This window comes from Melanerpes formicivorus, unplaced genomic scaffold (assembly GCF_026170545.1).
Source record: "Melanerpes formicivorus ecotype bairdi unplaced genomic scaffold, bMelFor1.0.p_v2 SCAF_45, whole genome shotgun sequence".
NCBI classification, from domain to species: domain Eukaryota; kingdom Metazoa; phylum Chordata; class Aves; order Piciformes; family Picidae; genus Melanerpes; species Melanerpes formicivorus.
Window position 1 is genome coordinate 3,095,620 of NW_027142397.1, and position 22,566 is coordinate 3,118,185.

Below are 22,566 nucleotides of genomic sequence, written 5' to 3' on the forward strand. Positions count from 1 at the left end.
CCTGCCTTGTGCTCCCTTTTCTCCACCCATAATACGGTCTCAGCAGCTTCCTGGGCAGACAGCCTGGCCTTCCAGCCCCCCTCCCCACTTCATTAGAACCAGTGTAAGCTCTTCTGGCAGCACAGTGCTCACCCAGCAGAGAGTTACAAGGCTGAACTTGAGTCTGAACTTCAGAAGCTGAAGAATTAGGGCCAGTTTCCCCAGGGGGTTTCCCACAGCAAACACTGAGGTGTTTAACAAGTCAGATAGGGACTTGGCAAAGCTCCAGGGTTTGGCCACAAACTCTCTGGTCAGTGCAATCTTTCTGTGCTCCCTTGCCTGGCTGAGGCTGGGAAGATGCCATTTCTCTTCCCTTCTCCAAGGAGGGAAAGCTGCTCCCAACCTGTAAGGGAGACCAGCTGGGGGTTGCAGGGCTGAGGATCTCTGATGGCAAAAGGAGAACCCAAAGAGGACCTTGGTAAATGTGAATTATTCACCAACCTCCCTTCATTCAGCCTCTATCCATAGCCAGGCAGCCACAGATAAGAGAGGAAAAGAGGGGAGGGGAAAAAACCAACCAAGAAGAGCCTCCAAAATGTCCATCAGAGAACTCAGAAGCCAAAAGCAGCTCCTGCTCCCCCAGTCTGAACGAGATTCATTTCAGTTGCAGTCAACCATCCATCAGCTGGCCTCTGCAAAGCCCCTTGGGCTTCCCAGGCAAAGTTCCTTGCTTCATCCAGCAGAGAATTTGGGCCAGGCTGATGGGAGCAGCCAGGAGGATGAGAGAGGCTCAGCCACCCAAGGCTGACCCAGCCCGGCGGGGATGCTGCTCTGCATGCCCCCTGCAGCTCAGCCCCTTGCTGCTGGGGGCTGGGACAGAGCAGTGGGACTGGGGCTGCTCATCCCAGGCGCTGCAGGGGGCTGATGAGCTTCACTTGGCACCGCTGAGGACCACAGAAAGCAAGCACGGGGGCTTAGAGGGGCTGCTGGGTGGCCAGGGGTGGGAGAGCTGCAAGGAGGCAGAGGCTCCATGAAGGCTAAGGATTGCTGTGCAGCCCCAAAGCAGGATGTGGCCAGCGCCTGGCAGGAGCAGCTCAGTCCTCGAGGGATCAGCAGTGCTGCATGGCTGTTCCCTGCCCACAACAGGAGCTCTTGGCAGACATTCCCCATTTTGCAGCACCTGGCCCTTAACCTAAAGCCTTTACCAAGCACCTGGAGTTGAAAACAATGAATTCCAACTCCTCCTCCTCCCAGTGTCACCAGAGGATACTTCCTCCCCCTCTCTGACACAGCCCCCAGCCCTGGGATGCTCCACTTCTCAGCAAGAGCTTCCTCCTGGTGCTCTCAGCCCTCTGCTCTACTCACCACACAGTGATGAAATCGTTGTAGGGCTCTGTCTGCAGCAGGGTGAAGTTGAGGTGGATTCCATACCCCACTGGCACTGTCAGGAGCCAAGTGCAGTCCTGGGAGTTGGGGTACTGGTTGGGGAAGCCAGGAGAGTAAACTGTACCATTTTGGGTGGTGATGTTCCCCCCACAAGGCACTGCAGGGAAGCAGACAGGAAAGACAAAGCTCATGAGGAAGGAGCAAGACCCCAGAGCAGAGCTCCCCAAGCCCCTCTGCTCGCCAGGCTCCTTCCTTCGCCTGTGATGAAAAGGCAGCAAAGGCACAGGGGGCTCCAGCCCCCCAGGTTTTTCTACCTCTTGCCTTGACTGATTCCTATCTGTCAGAGCCACAGCCAACACTTGCAGCTTAATTCCACCACAGTACACTCATGAAGTGCTCCAGGAGCTGCAAGGAGACTGCTCAGGGCAGATGTGACGGCCAGGTGTGCAAACAAACAAACTCTCCCTCCCTCTCTCTTTCCCTCTCAAGCCCTGCTAAGAGTCTTTGGGCTTCACCAGCTGTCTGCAGCCATGCATGGAAAATCCAGCTCCTGAGGAGCTCACACCAGTGGGCAAATCTGTCCACTTGTTCAGCCAGCAGAGCCTGGACCAGAAGCACTCAGCAGCTGGCTTCTCACCGAGAACATCCGAGCGGGGGGGAGATGATGATTTGTGTGACAGCAGCAGCCAATCCATTAATCAAGATGACAGTGCTCTTGCACCAGGGATCTTCCAGGTTCAGATGAACTCACACACTAAAGAGAGGTGATTAGAAACAGGCAGTGGAAAAGGAGAGAGAGAGGAGGAGGCCATCCTGCTGGATGGAGAAGGGCTGGAGCAGCTCTCCTGTGAGGCCAGGTGGAGAGAGCTGGGGCTGCTCAGTCTGGAGAAGAGAAGGCTCCAGGGAGACCTCAGAGCTGCATTTTAATACCTGAAGGGGGCCTGCAGGAAGGCTGGGGAGGGGCTGTTTAGAAGGCTCTGTGGTGGTAGGATGAGGGGCAATGGTTTGAAGCTGTAGAAGGGGAGATTTAGGTTGGACCTCAGGAGGAAGTTCAGCACAATGAAGGTGATGAGACACTGGAACAGGTTGCCCAGGGATGTGGCTCAAGATCAGGCCTGATGTGGCTCTGGACAGCCTGATCTAGCTGGAGCTGTCCCTGCTGACTTCAGGGAGGTTGGACAAGATGCCCTTTGAGGGTCTCTCCCAACCCACTGCAACCTGTGACTGCTGAAGGCAGTGCAGCAGAGCTACAGCAGGTCCCTCAGTCTGGAAGCGCCACGCACAGGCATCGGCTTCTGGACCTGCCTGGCATGGGAGTTTGATGACAACAGCTGCAGAGTGCTCCTGGTAAGCTGCAAGACCTAAAGGCTCAGGGGCAAGCACAGACAGTGGCACCTGCCTGAGCCAGCTCTGGCCCAGGACACACAGAGCTGCCTTAACCCAGCCCTTGGCTTGGAGCAAGGCATCCTCCCTCTCAGCACAACTCCCTCACGCAGGCTCTGTGCTGAACACTCCGCTGCTTTTAGGAAGGAGAAAGAGAGACTGGCCATTGGAATGTGCTGCCCAGGGAGTCCCCACCACTGAAGGTGTTTGGGAAGAGCCTGGATGAGGCCCTGGGTGCCATGGTTTAGTTGATCAGATGGTGCTGGGTGATAGGTTGGACTCGATGATCTCGAAGGCCTTTTCCAACCTGGTTAATTCTATTCTATTCTATTCTATTCTATTCTATTCTATTCTATTCTATTCTATTCTATTCTATTCTATTCTATTCTATTCTATTCTATTCTATTCTATTCTATTCTATTCTATTCTATTCTATTCTTTTGCACAGGAGCAGCCCCACAGGCTCCCAGCACCCTGAGCTGCTGTGCCAGGTGTGAGGTGAGAGCCTGGCTCCCTCTCTTCAGCACCTGGCTCTGCCAAGCTGAGGAGAGCACGTGTGTTTGTGGAGCTCCAGACACTCATCCTCTGCAACAGAGACCCAAGGAACCTTTAGGGCCAAGTTTCTCTCTGCCCTGCAGAGCAGCAGGCAGCCTGCTGATCACTGGGAAAAAAGCCCTCCCTGGAGCCCTGCTGGAAAGCTTGGCCTCTGTGCACTCGTTTTGGAATTGCAGCTTCTCTCTTAATTAAAAGGCCTTTCGGTGGTGACCTGCAGAGGAGAGGGGAGGTGGTTAGCCTGAGGCTGCCAGTGCTGCCTGCTTGCTGCTATGCAAAACAAAAAAGTTGGACCATTTAAGGCAGAAGCTAGAAAAGGCAGGCTCTGAGTTGACTTGCACAGCCTTTGCAGCTCTCCAGATGTGCACAAAGGGGAGGGGGTGAGGGGGAAAGCAGCAAATGGTCCAAAATGTACCTAACCCCTCACCCCTCTCTCCCATCAGAAGGGCTCCAGAGCAAGGGAGCTACTTAAAAACACAATGAAGAAGGAAGAGTTGGATGGTTGTAGCTGGCAGAGGTGATGCCTGGGGTAGAGAAGGGCATAAGCCTGCTGCCACCAACCCTGCCAGCAGCACCCAGCTGAGCACAGCAGAGGTCCCCAGCTGACACATCTCTGCTGCCCTGCTGGGGTCAGGGAAAGAGCAGCTGAGGATTTAGTTCTTTGTGCTTTGTGTTCTCCCAGAGTTCAAGGACTTAAGCCTTAAAAGGAGGATAAATATCACCTCTCCTTTCCTCCCCCCAGTGCACAGTGCTTGCAGCCCAAGTGCTGTAAAGAGGCTGGGATAAAGGTCAGTGCTCCTGGGAAGGGGGGTGGGAAATCTGCAGTAGGCAGCCTTCAGCTTCTAAAAGGTTCCTCTGAAAGCCTTCTACAGCAAACCACCCAAAACTCAGCCCAGTGGCCCAAAGGCTGAAAGAGCTCTGCTGGGGGTGGAGAAGAGGATCTGACACTGAGCTTCAGTGCCCAGCACACAGATCCTCCAGCTTGCAAGCTCCTCCTGGCATGTGTGGCCTGCAGAGATGGGAGCATGCAAGGCTGCTGAAGAACTCCCTTCTGGATCACCCTGGAGATGCCATCACTGCCACACTAAAGAGGGACACAATCTTCCCACACTAAGAGCTCCCAGAGCTGCCAGAGCAGGGCCTGGCTGTATGTAACCAGTGCTGGATCCAAGGAGGAGGAATGCTGTGGATGAAAGAAACCAGACCACAAGGATGGTGCCAACCACCCTGCACTGCATCAGCAGACAGCTGGGGATAGTCCTCCCCCATAGCAGGAGATTCAAACAGCCCCAGGCACACACCTTGCCCTGGAGCTGTTCCAAACCTTTCCCAGGACCAAGCTGAAGTATTTTGAGCCCACTGAGAACCTGCTTCAGCACCTCAGGGCTTGAGGCTTCCTTCCAAGAGCACATTCCCAGCCTGCTTCCAGTGATGCTTCCCTTTCCAGAGCAGCTTGCAACCCAGTTACTGAACAACTTGAGGCCAGAAGAGAGAGCTGCAGCCTTTTCCCTCCCCAGAACCGCTCCCAGGGTGAGCCCAAAGCCATACCTTCACACCTGGGCAATGGGTGGTCCCAGTTCCTGTTGGTGCCATGCTGACAGGTCAGGACTGGGTGGCCAATCAGCTGGTAGCCAGGCAGACACTCGAAAGAGATGGACTGGCCAACGTTGTAGCCTGCTCCTCTTACAACACCATTAGCAAAAGGCTCAGGGTCAGGACACTCCTGCAGCTCATAGGCTGGAAAGAAAAACAACCCCAACCCAACCATTAAAGGGGAAATCACAGAATTGTTGGGGCTGGGAAGGATCTCCAAGGTCACTGAGCCCAACCATCAGCCCAACACCTCTCTGCAGCTCCCTGGGAGGAGGCTGGAGCCAGCTGGGGGTGGGGCTCTTCTCTCCAAGGAGAAAGTGATGAGGCAAGAGGAAATGGCTTCGAGTTGCACCAGGGGAGATTCAGGTTGGGCATGAGGAACAGTTTCTTTGCTGCAAGAGTGGTCAGGCACTGGAAGAGGCTGCCCAGGGAGGTGGTGGAGTCACCACCCCTGGAGGTGTTCAAGAAACCTGTGGCCTTGGCACTTGGGGGCATGGTTCGGTGGCCATGGGGGTGTTGGGTTGCTGGTTGGACTGGAGGATCCCAGAGGGCTTCCCCTACCCAAACAACTCTCTGGTTGCAAGAGGCTCATCCCTCACCACCTACCTCCAGCTCTTCCCAGTAGGGCACTGGGGGGGAAACCTCAGCAGCTTTGGTCTTGACTGCCTTCTCCTCAGCCCTCCCTAGGTTGGGCTGGGTGATCCTAAAGGTCTTTGCCAGCCAAGCCAATTCTGGGATCCTATGAAAAGTTCAGGTTCTCTTGCAACAGGGCCAAGGCTCCTGTGGGCATTCCCAGTCCAGCACCTTCAAAGAGCAGCAACTCCACCAAGGGAAGGAGCATTTGAAGGCCTCACTGCACTCTTTCAGAGGCTGAGGCAGCTGCTGCTCAGAGGACTTCACACTCCAGCAAAGTGGGGAGGTGTCTGAGGACTCCAGCTGGGTAGGCAGGGCAGGCACCACCATTCCCCCCACCTCTCCAAAAGCTGTGCTGAGGGCATCTTTTGCTTCTCCTGTCAGGTCTCCATGCCAGCCCCCTTCTCAGATCATTTGGGCTGGTCCTTATTTACCCAGCTCCCTGCAGCAGCCTCAGCAGGAGCTGTTCAGGCTTCAGCTGAGATCTGAAAAGCAGCTGCACAATTCCAGAGCAAACTCCTGGCTGCTGAGGGCTCTTCCCTTTCCACAGGAGCCAAGGTCTAAGTGAACCTGGCTGGATTAACTCAAAGGCTGCCACAAAGCACTCCAGGAACATTTCTTGTTTGCCCTGGGGGGACCAGAGCCCAGTTCTAAGGATTAAGCATGGCCTTCCTCTAACACCTTTCCACTCATTAGGATTAAGTCCTCATGGAATTAATTCCACAGAACAGCAACAACCATGAAGCCTGCTCTCACCCTTAGCACCTGGGGGCAGGATTTGTTCTCTTTCATAGCATGGGTTGGGTTGGAAGGGACCTTAAAGCTCATCCAGCTCCAACCCCCTGCCATGGGCAGGGACACCTCCCACCAGCCCAGGGTGCTCAAGGTCTCATCCAACCTGGCCTTGAACCCCTCCAGGGAGGGGGCATCCAGGGCCTCTCTGGACAGCCTGTTCAGTGCTCAACCCCCCCTCAAATAAAGAAGTTCCTTCTCATATTGAAATGGAACTCCCTAAGTTCAAGTTTGTGCCTGTTACCCCTTGTCCTCTCACTGAACACCACTGGATGAAGCCTGGCCTTGAACACCTCCAGGGTGGGGGCATCCACAACCTCCCTGGGCAACCTGTGCCAGTCTCTGTTCCAAGCCCTGTGAGGAGAGGCTGAGGGAGCTGGGGTTGCTTAGCCTGGAGAAGAGGAGGCTCAGGGGAGACCTTCTTGCTCTCCATAACTCCCTGAAGGGAGGTTGTAGCCAGGTGGGGGTTGGTCTCTTCTCCCAGGCATCCAGCAGCAGAACAAGAGGCCACAGTCTCAAGCTGTGCCAGGGGAGGTTTAGGCTGGATGTTAGAAAGAGGCTCTTCACAGAAAGAGAGATTGGCCATTGCTGCCCAGGGGGGTGGTGGTGTTGATGCCCCTGGAGGTTAAGAAAAGCCTGGATGGGGCACTTAGTGCCATGGGCTAGTTAGGGTTAGGGTGGGGATGAGAGGCAATGGTTTGAAAGTGGAGCAGGGCAGGTTTAGGTTGGACATCAGGAGGAAGTTCTGCACAATGAGAGTGGAGAGACACTGGCACAGGTTGCTGGGGGAGGTGGTGGAAGCCCCATCCCTGCAGACATTCAAGATCAGACTTGATGTGGCCCTGGGCAGCCTGCTCTACTTGGAGGTGTCCCTGCTGCCTGCAGGTGACTTGGCCAAAAAAAGCCTGGAGGGTCCCTTCCAACCCAGTGCAGGCAGTGAGGGTTGGGTGATCGGTTGGACCTGACGACCTTGGAGGTCTCTTCCAACCTGACCGACTCGGTGATTCTGTCTCCCCACCCTTGCTGTAATGCCCCCGCTGCTGGGACCTCCTTACCTTGGTACTCCAGCTTGAAGCCAGGCTTGTTCTGGGAGTGGTCACTGTGGAAGTAGATGGTGGTTTCATGAGAGGTGGAGAGGAGGGAGCCGGGGAGGTCGGCGCCGCTGAAGCGCCCGATGACGTTGCTGGTGTCGTAGGGGCCGTTGCGCACCTCCACGTAGTCGTGGTTGGGCTCCGTGGAGAAGTTCAGGAACTGGATGTGAGCACCTGCAGAGGAGGAATGGAGAGTCTGCCTCCCTGCCCAAGGGGATGGGCAGGACAGGGGAGGGTGAATTCCTGCCAGTGCTTCTGGGGTGGCACCGAACGGAGGAAGAGCTTCTCGGGGAGGGTGGTGACGCGCTGGGAGCAGGCTGTGGCTGAGGCCCCATCCCTGGACACATTCAAGGTCAGACTCGATGAGGCCCTCAGCAGCCTGATCTAGTTGGAGGTGTCCCTGCTGCCTGCAGGGGACTTGGACAAGATGCCCTCTGAGGCTCCCTCCCAACCTGATGCAATCTGTGGCTCTGCCTCACCGAATCCCACCGGCAGCAGTATCCTCCACGTGCAGTCCAGGTTGCTTGGGTAATTTCCTGGGAATCCTGGACTCAGGAGCACTCCTTCCATCTCTTCTGCTGTTCCTCCACACTGGGCTGGAAAAGCAACAGTGTTTATGGTCAGGATCATTGAGGGGTCTCTGTGGGTCATGGTCAGGCTGAGAGAGTTGGGGCTGTTTAGCCTGGAGAATAGAAGGCTCCAGGGAGACCTTAGAGCTGCATCTGAAGGGAACCTACAGGAAGGCTGGGGAGGGACTGCTTAGAAGGGTCTGTGGTGACAGGACAGGGGGCAATGGTTTGAAAGTGGAGCAGGACAGATTTAGGTTGGACATCAGGAAGAAGTTCTGCACAGTGAGAGCGGAGAGACACTGGAACAGGCTGCCCAGGAAGGTGGTTGAGGTCAAACTCCTGGAGACATTCAAGATCAGGCTTGATGTGGCCCTGGGCAGCCTGTTCCAGCTGGAGATGTCCCTGCTGCCTGCAGCTGCTCAGCTAGACGTCAGCTGCATGATCACAGCAGCTAGATGAGGATCACAGCAGCTGCATGATCACATCAGGATCCCCCTCCAGACTGGGATCCCCCAGCTTTAATGCTAAGCTGAAGGGCTTCTGCTTTCTTTCAGAGCAGCTCCTGTGGGCACGAGACCTTCAGCTCAGTCATTCTGTCTCTGGGTTCGTTCCTGGCCTGCAGATCATCAGATAGGAGAACTGTTAGCTCTTCTAATTGCTTTAAAGCAAAATGATGTAAGCTAGAACAGCAGGAGCCTGAAATAACTGTTAACTAAAGCTATTAACTGCATAAATGTCTCTCTCAAAGCTGTAAAGTCTGCAATATGAATATTAAAACTTCTCAGATTGCTAGAAGGGAAATATTGGAAACAGCCAAAAAAAGCTGCAGCAAGAAGCTGCCTTCACCCCTGTGCCTCTGCCCCTCGGGCTTGCTTCACTCAGGGTGGGAATTCAGGGCCCAGTTCTTTCCTCTCAGGGCCTAGAACACTCCAGCCCTGCTCCTCAGAGGGTGTCAGGGACAAGCAGATGTCCTGACCTGTGAGCTGGCTCTTTGCTGCTCACACAAGACCTGCTAGAGACCAAAGGAGGGACTTGGGGCTGTTCAGTCAGGAGAGCAGCAGGCTCCGAGGAGACCTTATTGTGGCCTTCCAGTATCTTAAGGAGGCCTATAAGAGGAGGGGAGGGACTTTTTAGGGTGTCAGGTAGTGATAGGGCTGGGGGGAATGGAACAAAAATAGAAATGGGGAGAATGAGATTGGATGTTAGGAAGAAGTTCTTCAGCATGAGAGTGTTGAGTCACTGGTTGCCCAGGGAGGTGGTGGAAGCCTCATGCCTGGAGGGTTTTAAGGCTGGCCAGGCTGGATGTTGCTGTGAGCAACCTGCTGTAGTGTGAGGTGTCCCTGTCCATGGCAGAGGGGTTGGAACTAGATGATCCTTGAGGTCCCTTCCAACCCTGGCAATTCTATGATTCAAAGTGGGGACAGTCAGGCATCAAGTGGTACAGTCTGGGGGCAGGTAAAGAGGGGGCTCTTGAGCCTGGAAAAGGGCAGCCTGAGAGGGGGACCTGACCAATGCTCAGCAAGAGATAAAGGCTGGGGGGCAAGAGGATGGGGCTAGACTTCATTCAGGGGTGCCCAGCAACAGGACAAGGGGCAATGGGCACAAACTGGAAGCCATGAGAGGTTCCATGAGGAGAAACTCCTTTGGTGTGAAGGTGCTGGAACTCTGCAGCAGGCTGCCCAGAGAGGCTGTGGAGTCTCCTTCTCTGCAGAGGTTCCAAAGCCAGCTGGATATTGTGCTCCTGGCCAAGCTGCCATTGATGCCCCTGCTTTAGCAGGATGATCTCCAGAGGTCCCTTCCAATCCCCACCCTGCAGGGGTTCTATAAAGAGGCTCCAGCTGAAGCTGCACTTTCAGTGGTATGAAAACAAACCACAGCCTGCAGACCTTTCCTTAAAGGTGGGGGAAAAAACCTTCCTCCTCCCCTAACCCCAACCTGCTTTCTGCATAAAGAAGTTTCAGGACGAGGCACTTGAAGCCATGGTTTAGTTGGTCAGGAGGTGTTGGGTGATAGGTTGGACTTGATGATCTCTGAGGCTTTTTCCAACCTCATTGATTCTGTGAATGCTGTTTGGCTGAAGCAACCTGGTTGGATGCTGCAGTTGGTGCTGCAGCCACACCTGGAGCACTCAAGCCCAAGGCAGATCTGGGCAGCCCCTGGGGACCTGCTCAGGGGAATCTCCTCTTGGAGCCAACGAAGATTTCTTCACACTCTGCCCTTTGTGAGGTTTTCTTTGCACACTCTTCCTCACAAAACTGCACTCTCACAGACCTTTAGATATCTGGGTTTCCTTTTAGAGAGGTGCCCTCAACATCTGCTAGGTGCCACACAACCAAAGCCCTACCGATGCAGAGCGGCGGAGGATAATTCCAGCGGCGGACAGTGCCTGGCATGCAGGAGATGTGTGAGTGGCCCTGGTGGAGAAGAGAAGAAGAAGACAGAAGGTTTGGAGGCTCAGGAGGCTTGGAGGGTCTCCAGGTTTGCTCCCATCCTTTCTGTGGGGCAATGGCCAGTACCTGGAGAGCGTAGCCTGGTTCGCACTGGAAGGAGACGACGTCGTTCACCAGGTAGCGCTCTCCGATCTTCAGGCCGTTGCCAGGAACTGGGGGCTCTGGGCAGCTGGACAGGCCAACAGCTGTGAAGGCAAGAGCAAGGTGAGGGCTTCAGGGAGCTGGGATGGGGTCTGTGCTGAAGGCAGAAAGAATGGAAGCACACCTCAGTTCTGGGCTCCTCAGTTTACGAAGGACATTGAGACACTGGAAGGTGTCCAGAGAAGGGTAACGAGGCTGGGGAGGGGTCTGGAGCACAGCCCTGTGAGGAGAGGCTGAGGGAGCTGGGGTTGCTTAGCCTGGAGAAGAGGAGGCTCAGGGGAGACCTCATTGCTGTCTCTAACTCCCTGAAGGGAGGTTGTAGCCAGGAGGGGGTTGGTCTCTTCTCCCAGGCAAGCAGCACCAGAACAAGAGGACACAGTCTCAAGCTGTGCCAGGGGAAGTTTAGGCTGGTGGTGAGGAGAAAGTTCTTCCCAGAAAGAGAGATTGGCCGTTGGAATGTGCTGCCCAGGGAGGTGGTGGAGAAAGACTGGGATGTGGCACTTGGAGCCATGGTTTAGTTGTCAGGAGGTGTTGGGCATTAGGTAATAGGTTGGACTTGATGATCTCTGAGGTCTTTCCCAGCCTGGTTGATTCTGTGATTCTGTGATCTTCATCTTAGCCCTTTCCCCTCCTTGCCAAGCACAGAAAGTGGGTGGGAAAGTGCTGTGGCCTTGGGTGCTCCACCAAGGCAACCCTGATGGTGCCACAGTCCCCCAGCTGTGTAGGACCCAGAGGTATTCTTGCAGACCTGCTCACTCTCTACAGCTACCTGAAGGGAGCTTGGAGGGGGCTGGGGCTTGGTCTCTTCTCCCTAGTAACAAGAGGAAATGGCCTCAAGTTGCACCAGGGGAGGTTTAGTTTGGACTGAATTGCACTTTTCAAATCCATTTGCTGCTGAGGGGAAAAAAAAAATCAACAGGAACATTGGTTGGCTTCAGAGGCAAACAGAACATCTGTGATCAGAAGCAATTACCAGACACGGTGTCCAGCAAGAAACAATTATGTTTGCTGTGCCCCCAGGAAGATTGCATCAACAGAGACAGCAGCCCCAGCACGGCTCTCATCAGCTCCCCATCACTGCTGCCCATGCAGGAGCACAGCCAGCCCAGCACCAGGCACCAGCCAGTCCCCTGGGAGCTGCACAGAGCCCACAGCAGCTCCTGGGCCTGGCACACCCATATCTGTAGCACACCCAAACACCCAAGCCTGCTGCTTTCCTGCCTGCTACCTAACTGAATGCAGCTGAGGTTCTCCTTCACCTCTGCTCTGCCCTGAGGAGGCCACATCTGAAGTATTGTGACTGGTTCTGGGCTCCCCAGATTGAGAGCACAGGGAACTGCTGCAGCAAAAGGCTACAAAGGTGCTGAAGGGACTGGAACATCTCACTTCTGAGGAAAGGCTGAGGGGCCTGGGGTCTGGAACATCTCACTTCTGAGGAAAGGCTGAGGGGCCTGGGGCTGTTTAGCCTGGAGGAGAGAAGGCTGAGGGGGGATCTTCTCCACGCTGATCAATACTCCCAGGGTGGCTGTCAGGAGGATGGCACCAGGCATTAATCAGCGGTGCCCAGTGACAGGACAAGGGGTAACAGGCACAAACCTGCACATGGGAGGTTTCATTGAAACATGAGGAGGAACTTCTTTACTTTGAGGGTGGTAGAGCACTGGAACAGGCTGTGCAGAGCGCTCCTGGATGTCCCCTCCCTGGAGGTGTTCAAGCCAGGCTGGATGAGACCTTGAGCAACCTGGGCTGGTGGGAGCTGTCCCTGCCCATGGCAGGAGGGTTGGAACTGGATGATCTTTAAGGTCCTTTCCAACCCAAAGCATTCCATGAACCTTTGAAGGAAGCCCACCAGGTGCTACAAGCTGCAGCAGCAGCAAGCTGAGGATCACCCCAGGGCCACACTTCCCTCCTGCTGCATCCGTTCCACACCCACTCCCTCTCTGCAGCCTGAGAGCAGTGAAGCAGCTAAGCATGGACCTTAAAGCTGCCTGTCCCTTCCCCACTAAGCAGCTTCCACCTCTGCAAGGCAGCAGCCCCCTACCCATTTGCCCCTCTCTCAGGGGCACCAGGAGCCCAGGCTTGGGTTGCTCTTACTTTTGTACTCCAGGTGGAAGCCGGCGGCGGAGACGCTGATGTCGGAGTAGAAGTGCAGATAGAGCTGGTTTGAAGTGCTGTTCAGCAGTGCAGGCACTGTAGTTCCTGGGAAAACAAGAAGTGCACAAAGATGGTGAAGAGGATTCTTCTTTGCCCATCCCCTCCACTGTGTCCTCAGAGAGTAGCTGCAGAAGAGGCTGGGAACAGAAAGTCCTTTAGCTTAACAAGCTCTGCTGGTTTTGATCAGGTTCTAATGAGGCCAATTGAGAAATACCCAAAGCTTCTCTGCTGTGGCCTTTGCAAAGCCTACTGGAGGATGTCATCATGTGAAGTTTTACCACCTACAGCCCAGCACTGAGAAGGGAATGGTGATGAGAAACAGCGTGGGTGGAGCAGAGGTCCCCTGTGAGCTCCGGATTCCTTCTCCTGCCTCCTTCCCTGGAAGCTCTTGCAGCACCAGGTCATGGCAGTTCTATCCCCGGTGCAACACTGGGAGCAGAGGCTGCTGATCTTCATGCATGACCCTTCCTTCTCCCTACCAACCTCCAAGCACTCTGAACAAGGTTGTTCATTAAGCAAGCAGCACTTGGAGGCAGCCTTTTGGCGGTGGCTCTGCTGTTTGAGAGCTTTACAGGCTCCTGGGCTGCTTGCTGTGCCCTGCTGAAAGCCACAGCCCCTCTCTGCCAAGCAGAATGGTTGTTTTGTAGCCCTTCACCCATTTTGGTGCAATTCAGGCAGGTTTTGGGGAAGCTGCAGTGGTCTGAGCCAACCCCACCTCACTCTGCAGTGCTGGGGGAGCTGCCCCCTCCAGGCTGTGGAAGTGCTCAGGGGGGCTCTGCACAAAAGCCAAACCTCCCCAGCCTGCTTTGCTCTTTGAGGGTGCTCTGTCAGCACTCTGTGCAGGAAGACAAGAGTCAAATTCCCAGCTCAAAGCATTTGATTCCCCTGTGAGCACACCAATCTCTTCCGGGTTTCCAAAGTACTTCAGCATGGATTTGATTTGGTGTCCTTGCTGGAGTCCAGCTGAGGTGCACAGGACACACAGCCCCTGAGGGTCAACACCTACCAGAGAAGCTTCCCAGCATGGTGGCTGTGTTGTCTCCTCCATCAAACACTTCCAGGGAATCCCAGTTCTGCTCAGTGACAAAACTGATCACCTGGATCTGAAGAGAAGAAAGGCAAAAGTGACAGCACAGCTCCTGCCAGTGTGATGCCAGCACTCCAAGAAGGACACTGAGGTGCTGGGGCAGGTCCAGAGTAGGGCAGCACAGCTGGGGAAGGATCTGGAGCTGAGGTCTGGTGAGGAGCAGCTGAGGGAACTGGGGTTGTTCAGCCTGGAGGAAAAGAGGCTGAGGGGAGATCTTTTCCTTCTATTTCCTGCTGCTACGAGGCAGAGCTCCTGGAATTTCACAGCAGCAGAGAAGCTGAGAACATTTCCCCCCCCTGCCTTGAGAAATCCCTGGAGACTTCTGCAGCACTTTCAAAGAAGAGCAAACAGCATTAACCCAACAGCTAAAGAAGAGCCAAGAACCCCTCATGAAACCACAAGAGTTCTTTACCCATCTACTCCAAACCCTCTGCCAAGGGCAGGGACACCTCTCAAGCAGACTCAGCTGCTCAAGGCCTCATCCAGCCTGGCCCTGAACACCCCCAGGGAGGAGGCAGCCACAGCCTCCCTGGGCAGCCTGTGCCAGAGCCTCACCACCCTCCTGCTGAAGAACTTCCACCTCAGCTCCAGTCTCACCCTGCTCTGCCTCAGCTTCAAACCGTTCCCCCTTGTCCTGTCTCTAGAAACCTCAAGAAAAGTCTCTCTGCAGCCTTCCTGGAGGCTCCCTTCAGCTATTGGCAGGCAGCTCTAAGGTCCCCCTGGAGCCTTCTCTTCTCCAGGCTGAACGATCCAAGCTCCCTCAGCCTGATCCCTTGAGCAACCCTCACTTCCTCCCCTGAGGATTCTGCCCTCGCCTCCCTTCTCAGCTTTTAACCAGACCACTCAAGAGGCATTTTCCGTGTCCCCAACCGTTCCCTGCCGTGCCCCACCCGCTCTGGAAGCTTAACAAAGTCACTTGACTCCGTTAGTGAGAACATCAATGCAGCAGCACCATCCTGAGAGCCGACACACCTGCAGCCAGAGCTGAGGAGCGCAGCTCCTCCGCTTCAGCACAGCTCTCCAGGTAATTGCAGAGATTTGTTTTCCTTGATTACCATGACAATGGATCCTTGCCTTTATTCCTGAAGGCTGGGAGTTCAAAGCAGTCAGTGGCTCATTAAAAAAAAATCAGCTGTGCTGTAGATCAAGTTTAGTGAAAGAGCCTTGAGAGAGAGGCAGACAGCAAACCTGAGAGAGAGCGAGCCAAGAGGAGCTGGATAAAACCAGCTCGAATCTGGAAGCTTCAGAGGACATTTCCCACCACTGGATACCTCCAATCACTCCTCTGAGCCAATGAAATCAATCAAAGGACTCCCAAAGAGACATCAGGAGCAGCGCTGCTGACTTGCACAGCTTGGTCCCAAAGGAAAGGCTTCGTCTCTCGGCACACAGCTGCCCTGCCCCACTGCCAGGGGGGTGTGGAGGAAGCTGAGAGGTCAGCAGTACAGCCAGAATCAATAGAATCAATAGAATCATAGAATCAATAAGGTTGGAAAAGACCTCAGAGATCATCATGTCCAACCTCTCACCCAACACCTCCTGACTAACTAACCCATAGCTCCAAGTGCCACATCCAATCCCCTCTTGAACACCTCCAGGGATGGCGACTCCACCACCTCCCTGAGCAGATCACTGAATCATAGAGTGGTGGAGGTGGAAGGGAGCCCTGGAGCCCACCCAGCCCAAGCCTCTGCTAAAGCAGGGCACCCACAGCAGCTTGCCCAGGAGCCCTGGAGCCCACCCAGCCCAAGCCTCTGCTAAAGCAGGACACCCACAGCAGCTTGCCCAGGAGCCCACCCAGCCCAAGCCTCTGCTAAAGCAGGGCACCCACAGCAGCTTGCCCAGGAGCAGAGGGTCTGGGGGTGGTGGTGGTGTTGGAATCTCAGCACAACTTCTTTGCTGTGAGGGTGCTGGAGCCCTGCAGCAGGCTGCCCAGAGAGGTTGTGGGGTCTCCTTCTCTGGAGACTTTCAAAGCCCACCTGGATGTGCTGCTGTGTGACCCGCCCTGGGTGATCCTGCTCTGGCAGGGGAATATTGGACTGGACAATCTCCAGAGCTCCCTTCCAACCCCTACCATCCCCTGATCATCATTTCTGCCATTTCAACCTTTTTGCTCCTGGCTTTCCTCTGAATAACAAAGTAGGGCATAAAGGTCCTGCAACGCTGGGGGTTTCCTCCCCCCCCTCAAATCTAAGTGGGAGCTCACCTAGCAGGAACTGGAAGGGGCTCCTACAGGACCATTTGTGATCCCTCTGCCCAAGTCAGCACCTCCCAGGCTGCCTCATCAGGGCCCTGCTGTGATTTACAGCGTGGCAAGAGACCGGGGGCCGAGGGTGTGCATTTTGTGTGCTCTTACATCCCCTAAATTATTGATTCCCCTCCCCACCCAGCCCCCAGCTCCATGGAATAAACATTTTTTAAGGTCCTAATTCCAGCCTGACAAGTGGATTCACGAGGGATCTGCATCTATTTACCACCATGTACATAAATTAATTCACCCTGGAAGGTTTTTGCTACAGGAATGAATAATTCATGGCCAAAGTGCCAGCTCGTACACTGATTACATAAAAATCCTGCTAGTGACTTGCTGCTGCCCAAGAAAGCTTTAATTTCACCTCCTCCTCTGATTTACAGTTGTTTAACCTTTAATTGTTGTACAAAATGAGGGTAAACTGCTGCTTGCTTTGGGTTTAATAACTGAGAGCATCTCACACACAGAAGCAGGTGACCGGGGAAGTGGAGCTGCTGTGAATGAGGCAGGTTGTGCAGCAGCTGTGGTCCGGCTCTGAGGCCATCACCCTGCCTCTGGGCTGTCCTTCATCCCCTTTGGGCTGCCCTCCATCCCCTCTGGACTGCCCTCCACCACTTCTGAGCTGTCCTTCATCCCCTCTGAGCTGTCCTCCATCCGCTCTGGGCTGCTCTCCATCACTTCTGAGCTGTCCTCCATCCCCTCTGAGCTGTCTTCCATCTGCTCTGAGCTGCTCTTCATCCCCTCTGGGCCGTCCTTTATCCCCTCTGTGCTGTCCTCCACCACTTCTGAGCTGTCCTCCATTCCCTCTGAGCTGTCTTCCATCTGCTCTGAGCTGCTCTTCATCCCCTCTGGGCTGTCCTTCATCCCCTCTGGGCTGTCCTCCACCACTTCTGAGCTGTCCTCCATCCCCTCTGGGCTGCCCTCCATCTCCTCTGGGCTGCCCTCCATCTCCTCTGGGCTGCCCTCCATCCCCTCTGGGCTGCTCTCCATCTCCTCTGGGCTGTCCTCCATCCCCTCTGGGCTGTCCTCCATCCCCTCTGAGCTGCCCTCCATCCCCTCTGGGCTGCTCTCCATCACTGGAGGTGTTCAAACACCTGTAGAGATGGCACTTTGGGCCATGGTGGCGTTGGGGTTGCTGGCTGGACTTGCTGATTGACCTTAAAGAGCTTTTCCAACCTTAATGAATCTGTCTTCTGATGAAGGCACACAGGTTTTGAAGATCTTCAGAGGAGGAGCCTCCACAACCTCCCTGGGCAGCCTGCTCCAAGGCTCCAGCACCCTCACACCAAACTAGTTTCTCCTCATGTTGAGGTGGAACCTCCTGGCTTCCAGCTTGTACCTGTGGTTCCTTGTCCTATCACTGGGCACCACCCAAAAGAGCCTGGCACCTTCATCTGCCCCTGCTCCTCAGGTATTCACAGGCATTGATCAGATCTCCTCTCAGCCTTCTCCTCTCCAGACTAAACACCCCCAGGCCTCTCAGCCTGTCTGCATAGGAGAGATGTAGATGGAGGATCTTTGAGGTCCCTTCCAACCCAAGACACTGCAGCAGACCCTGGGAGTCCTCCTCTCTAGCCCATGCTGCTAGCACTGTACCTGGATCCCTGCTCCTTCTGGCACTGTTATCTTCCACACACAGTTGAGGCTGTTGAGGTAGGGCTCAGGGAAGCCAGGGGACAGGATGGTTCCTTTGCGTTCCGTCAAGTTCCCACCACAGGGCACTGAGAGGAACAGAGGAAGGCTTGAAGGTGGAAGGACCTCCCAAACATCTGCCCACCCCCCCCCCAAACCCTCTCTCTCTATCCCATCCCCCTCTGTCTCAAACCCAGTCCCCTCTCTCCCCTACCTCATCACCCTCTCTTCTCAACCCCATCCCCCTCTCTCTACCTCATCCCCTTCTGTCTCAACCCCATTCCCCCTCTCTTCTACCTCATCCCCCTCTCTTCTCTCCCCCATTCCCCCTCTCTCCTACCTCATCACCCTCTCTTCTCAACCCCATTCCCCCTCTCTTCTACCTCATCCCCCTCTCTTCTCACCCCATTCCCCCTCTCTCCTACCTCATCACCCTCTCTTCTCAACCCCATTCCCCTCTTTCTCCTGCCTTATCCCTCTCTCTCTCAACCCCATTCCCTTCTCTCCTCAACCTCACCCCCTTCTTTCTCTACCTCATCCCCTTCTCTCTCTCACCCTTACCACCCTCTCCCTCTCCCTCACCACCCCCCAGCCTGCTTGGGCTTGCCCTGCCCTCGGTGTTCCCAGCCCCCTAGCCGCAAGGAGACCTACCCAGGCAGGTGGGCACCGACACGTTCCACTGTGCCAGGGCGCCGGGCATGGTGAGGCACTCGATGGCCTGGGAGCCCTGCAGGGCGTAGCCAGCACTGCACTCGAACCTCACCACGGCGCCCACCGCGAAGTCGCTGCCCAGCCGCCGCCCGTAGCGAGGCTCCGGCACCGAGCTGCACTGCGTGGCGCTGGTCCTGGGCACCGCTGCCAGCGGGGGGCGCGGGGAGCAGCGGGAGAGGGGGAAAGGGGGGAGAAACACAGGTAAAGAAAGCAACAAGTGGTTAGGAAACGGGGAGAGGCAGGGCAAAGACAGAGCTGGGGGCTGGCTGTGTCTGAAGCACAGAGGCTGAGTCCAGCCATGGTCATCCTGGGGTCTGGTGGCAGCTAAAGCACTGAGAGAGGCTGAGTCCAGCCATGGTCATCCTGGGGTCTGATGGTAGCTAAAGCACTGAGAGAGGCTGAGTCCAGCCATGGTCATCCTGGAATCTGATGGTAGCTAAAGCACTGAGAGAGGCTGAGTCCAGCCATGGTCATCCTGGGGTCTGGTGGTAGCTAAAGCACTGAGAGAGGCTGAGTCCAGCCATGGTCATCCTGGGGTCTGATGGTAGCTAAAGCACAGAGAGAGGCTGAGTCCAGCCATGGTCATCCTGGGGTCTGATGGTAGCTAAAGCACTGAGAGAGGCTGAGTCCAGCCATGGTCATCCTGGGGTCTGATGGTAGCTAAAGCACTGAGAGAGGCTGAGTCCAGCCATGGTCATTGTGGGGCCTGATGGTAGCTAAAGCACACAGAGAGGCTGAGTCCAGCCATGGTCATCCTGGGGTCTGGTGGCAGCTAAAGCACAGAGAGAGGCTGAGTCCAGCCATGGTCATCATGGGGTCTGGGGGTAGCTAAGGCATAGAGAGAGGCTGAGTCCAGCCATGGTCATTGTGGGGCCTGATGGTAGCTAAAGCACAGAGAGAGGCTGAGTCCAGCCATGGTCATCCTGGGGTCTGGGGGTAGCTAAAGCACTGAGAGAGGCTGAGTCCAGCCATGGTCATCCTGTGGTCTGGCTGTACCTGAAGCACAAAGAGAGGCTGAGTCCAGCCATGGTCACTGTAGGGTCTGGTTGTATCTCCAGACCATGGAAAGGACCATGAGGGCAGCCCTGACACTGCAGCTTTGCTCTCCAGGCCGCTTTAAGCTGCTGACTCCTTCACCTGCTGGGACCCTGCCATTTGTGTGTGCCACAGGTCGGGGGAGGCTTTGGGAGAGAGACAGAGCTCCTTGTTCCTGTGAGACTGAGAGCTGCCAGAGAGCCTGGCAGCAGGCAGCTCACACCCAGGGCTGGCTCTTGGGAGCTCGTTTGTGCCTGGTTAACGACTGAGGAGCGTTCAGTTCCTAATCAGCGTGCGGGAGGGAGGAGGTCACCGTCTCAGGTTTCATCCGAACGTTTGCCCTGCTGAAGCCTTCCCGGCTTTCTACGGATGGTTTGCAGTAATTAGGCAGAAATCGAAGAGCACAGATCTCTGAGTACTACAAAATCCAAACCATGCTTCCCTCCACCCCTGGAGGAGCCACAGGGCTACCCCTGCTGCCTGTTTGCACTTGGAAGTGCACATCAAAGCCTGGCTGAACCCCAGAGAAGCAGCCAGAGCAGAGGGGGGGGGAAGGATTCCTTCTGTTTTCCCACCAACCTGTGCATCACTTTTCTGCTTACTGCTTCAAAAGCTCCAAGTGGGACTCACCCAATGCAACCCAAGCTGTGACTGAAAGGATGAAGGGGTAGAAGCCTGACAGCAGGAGCCCTAAGCCTGTGACACACAGAGGAAGGGTCTCAGAGAGCTGCCAGACAAGAGTTCAGCTGCTTACGGCCAGGAATGTGCTAAAGCACCACTGGGGAAAACCCCTTGGGCATGAATCTCAGGATCTTGCTGTCTGCTCAGGGCATGATTCCATGAGATCCCTCTGCTGACTAATCCTGGGATGTGGGAGGCTTGAGGCTGAGTGAAAAATGGAAGGTCTGAAGATGAAGTTCCTAAGATAGCCCTGCAAGTTCAGTGCTCCCAAAATAACCTTCATCTCCTCTGGCTTTTCCCCCACACACAGAAGGGAGGGAAGGGACCTCCAGAGATCATCCAGCCCAACCCCCACCTGCTAAAGCAGGGTCACCCAGAGCAGGCTGCAGAGGGTCACAGTGTCCAGGTGGGTTCTGAAAGTCTCCAGAGCAGACTCCAAAAGCTCTCTTGGGAGCCTGGTCCACTGCTTGGGCACCCTCAGAGTGAAGAATTTTTTGCCTTCAGATGCTCAGGATGAGCTGATCTGAAAGAAGCTCAACTCCATCAACCTTCTGTGTGATCAGCTGGACCTGGAATTCCCCTACAGTGGAGCTGGAGGAGACAGCTCCAGCCCAAAGGACAGCAGCACAGCATGGCAGGCAGGGGCAGAATCAGAAGGGTCAAAGCCACAGAGCAGGGAATCACAGAACCACTTTGGCTGGATGAGACCTCCATGATCACAGAGTCCAACTGTCAAGCCAGCAGCACCAGGTCACCACCAAACCAAGCCCCTCAAAGCATGTAAGGAGCCAGAGCTGCCACAAGCAGCTCAGGATGGGTCAAAGCCTCACTTGTGGTTTTGACCAGGATCTCAGGACCAGCCTGAGGGCACCTCCAGAAGCCAGCAACACAACTGTACTCACCTTGGTAGACAAAGTGAAAACCTTTGGCTGTAGACTGCCCCTTGGAACTAAACTTGATGAGGATCTGGTTGGTGGTAGCCAAGGGCAATGATTCCCCTGGGTGAGGAGAAAGAAGAGAGAGAAACAGAGGTTACAGCACCCGAGGGGGCTGCACACAGCATGGTCTTTGGTGCAGGCTGGGCCCCAGCAGCAGCAGGGACACATCCCCTACCTGTGTGAGAGCCTGAGAGGGAGCTGAGGAGCCTGGAGTGCTGGTTGGGGCCATCATGGACTTCGATGATGTCGTTGAGAGCGGTCTGGAAGAAGGCAAACTGCCCAAAGACCACTGTGAAGGGAGGGAGCTTGGGTCAGGGTGGGCAGCAGGATGCTGGCAGCATCACCCAGCCAGGACCTGCAGCCCAGGCACGTCAGCTGCTTTGCACACTACCACAGCTTGCATCAGGTTGGAAGGGAGCCTCAAAGGGCATCTTGGCCAACCCCCCCTGCAGGCAGCAGGGACAGCTCCTACTAGATCAGGCTACCCAGGGCCACCTCACAGCTGATGTTTAATGTCTCCAGGGATGGAGCTTTAACCCCACCTGGGCAACTTGTTCCAGTGTTTCACCTCTCCTCTTGTGCAGAACTTCCTCCTGATCTCCAACCTAAATCTCCCTTGCTCCAGTTTCAAGCCATTGCCTCTCATCCCATCACTCCCAGCCTGTGTCAAAAGTCCCTCCCCAGCTCTCCTGTAGCCCCCTTCAGGTACTGGAAGGCTGCTCTTAGCTCTCCCTGGAGCCTTCTCTTCTCTAGGCTGTACAGCCCCAACTCTCTCAGCCTGTCCCCACAGGGGAGGGTCCCCAGCCCTCTGATCATCTTTGAGCATCCTCCGGACCCTCTCCACCAGCTCCACCTCCTCCTTGTGTGGTGGGCTCCAGAGCTGGACACAGCACTGCAGGTGAATTATTTCAGGAGCTTGCTGAGGATGGAAGTGAGGCTGAGTGACAGCTCTGGAAAGTGGGAAGGATTTATTTATCCACAAGGTTGGCATAACAGAAGCAGCACCCAGCCTCCCCCTGTCTTCTGCTGCCAGGAGGCTTTCACACTGATTCACAGGCCCAACAGCATCCTGCAGTGAATCATCCTAGCTCCCTGCCCCCACAGCCCAGGGTGGGGAGTTTCTCCTCTTGCTCATTATTGGTCATGATTTGTATGGAGCCTCTGGCACCAAGCAGGCTCCTGATGGGGTTTGTGTCGCTCCAAACCTTACCTGAGTGACAACCCCTGCCCTGAAGAGCCTCAGCCCTGGGCTGGAGCCCTCTGGGCGAGGAGGAAGACTGCCAGAGAGGGAGGAAGGCTGCTAAGGGGGAAAGAAGTCTACTCAGAGGGGTGGGAGACTGATTATTTGGGGGAGAGAAAGACTGCTTGAGGGGGAAGGAAGGAAGACTGCTTGGGGGGGAAGGAAGGAAGACTACTTGGGGGGGGGGGAAGGAAGACTGCTTGGGGGGGAAAGGAAGAGTACTAAGGGAGGAAGAAGACTGCTTGGAGGGGTGGAACACTGCTAGGGG

The 22,566-nt window shown here is 55.3% G+C and overlaps 1 protein-coding gene across 1 annotated transcript in view; it reads right to left on the reverse strand.

Annotated features, from left to right (window-relative positions):
* The window catches only part of CSMD2 (CUB and Sushi multiple domains 2), a 376,465-nt gene that overhangs the window by 55,200 nt on the left and 298,699 nt on the right, over positions 1–22,566 (reverse strand). Inside the window, exons 32-43 of the mRNA XM_068159296.1 lie at positions 21,234–21,347; positions 21,023–21,118; positions 18,345–18,548; positions 17,658–17,782; positions 13,730–13,826; positions 12,664–12,768; positions 10,495–10,613; positions 10,323–10,392; positions 7,889–8,005; positions 7,374–7,583; positions 4,849–5,037; positions 1,345–1,522 (exon numbers count right to left, since the gene is read on the reverse strand). Of these exons, the coding sequence (XP_068015397.1) occupies positions 1,345–1,522; positions 4,849–5,037; positions 7,374–7,583; positions 7,889–8,005; positions 10,323–10,392; positions 10,495–10,613; positions 12,664–12,768; positions 13,730–13,826; positions 17,658–17,782; positions 18,345–18,548; positions 21,023–21,118; positions 21,234–21,347 (1,624 nt within the window). The remainder of the gene's footprint in view (positions 1–1,344; positions 1,523–4,848; positions 5,038–7,373; positions 7,584–7,888; positions 8,006–10,322; positions 10,393–10,494; positions 10,614–12,663; positions 12,769–13,729; positions 13,827–17,657; positions 17,783–18,344; positions 18,549–21,022; positions 21,119–21,233; positions 21,348–22,566) is intronic.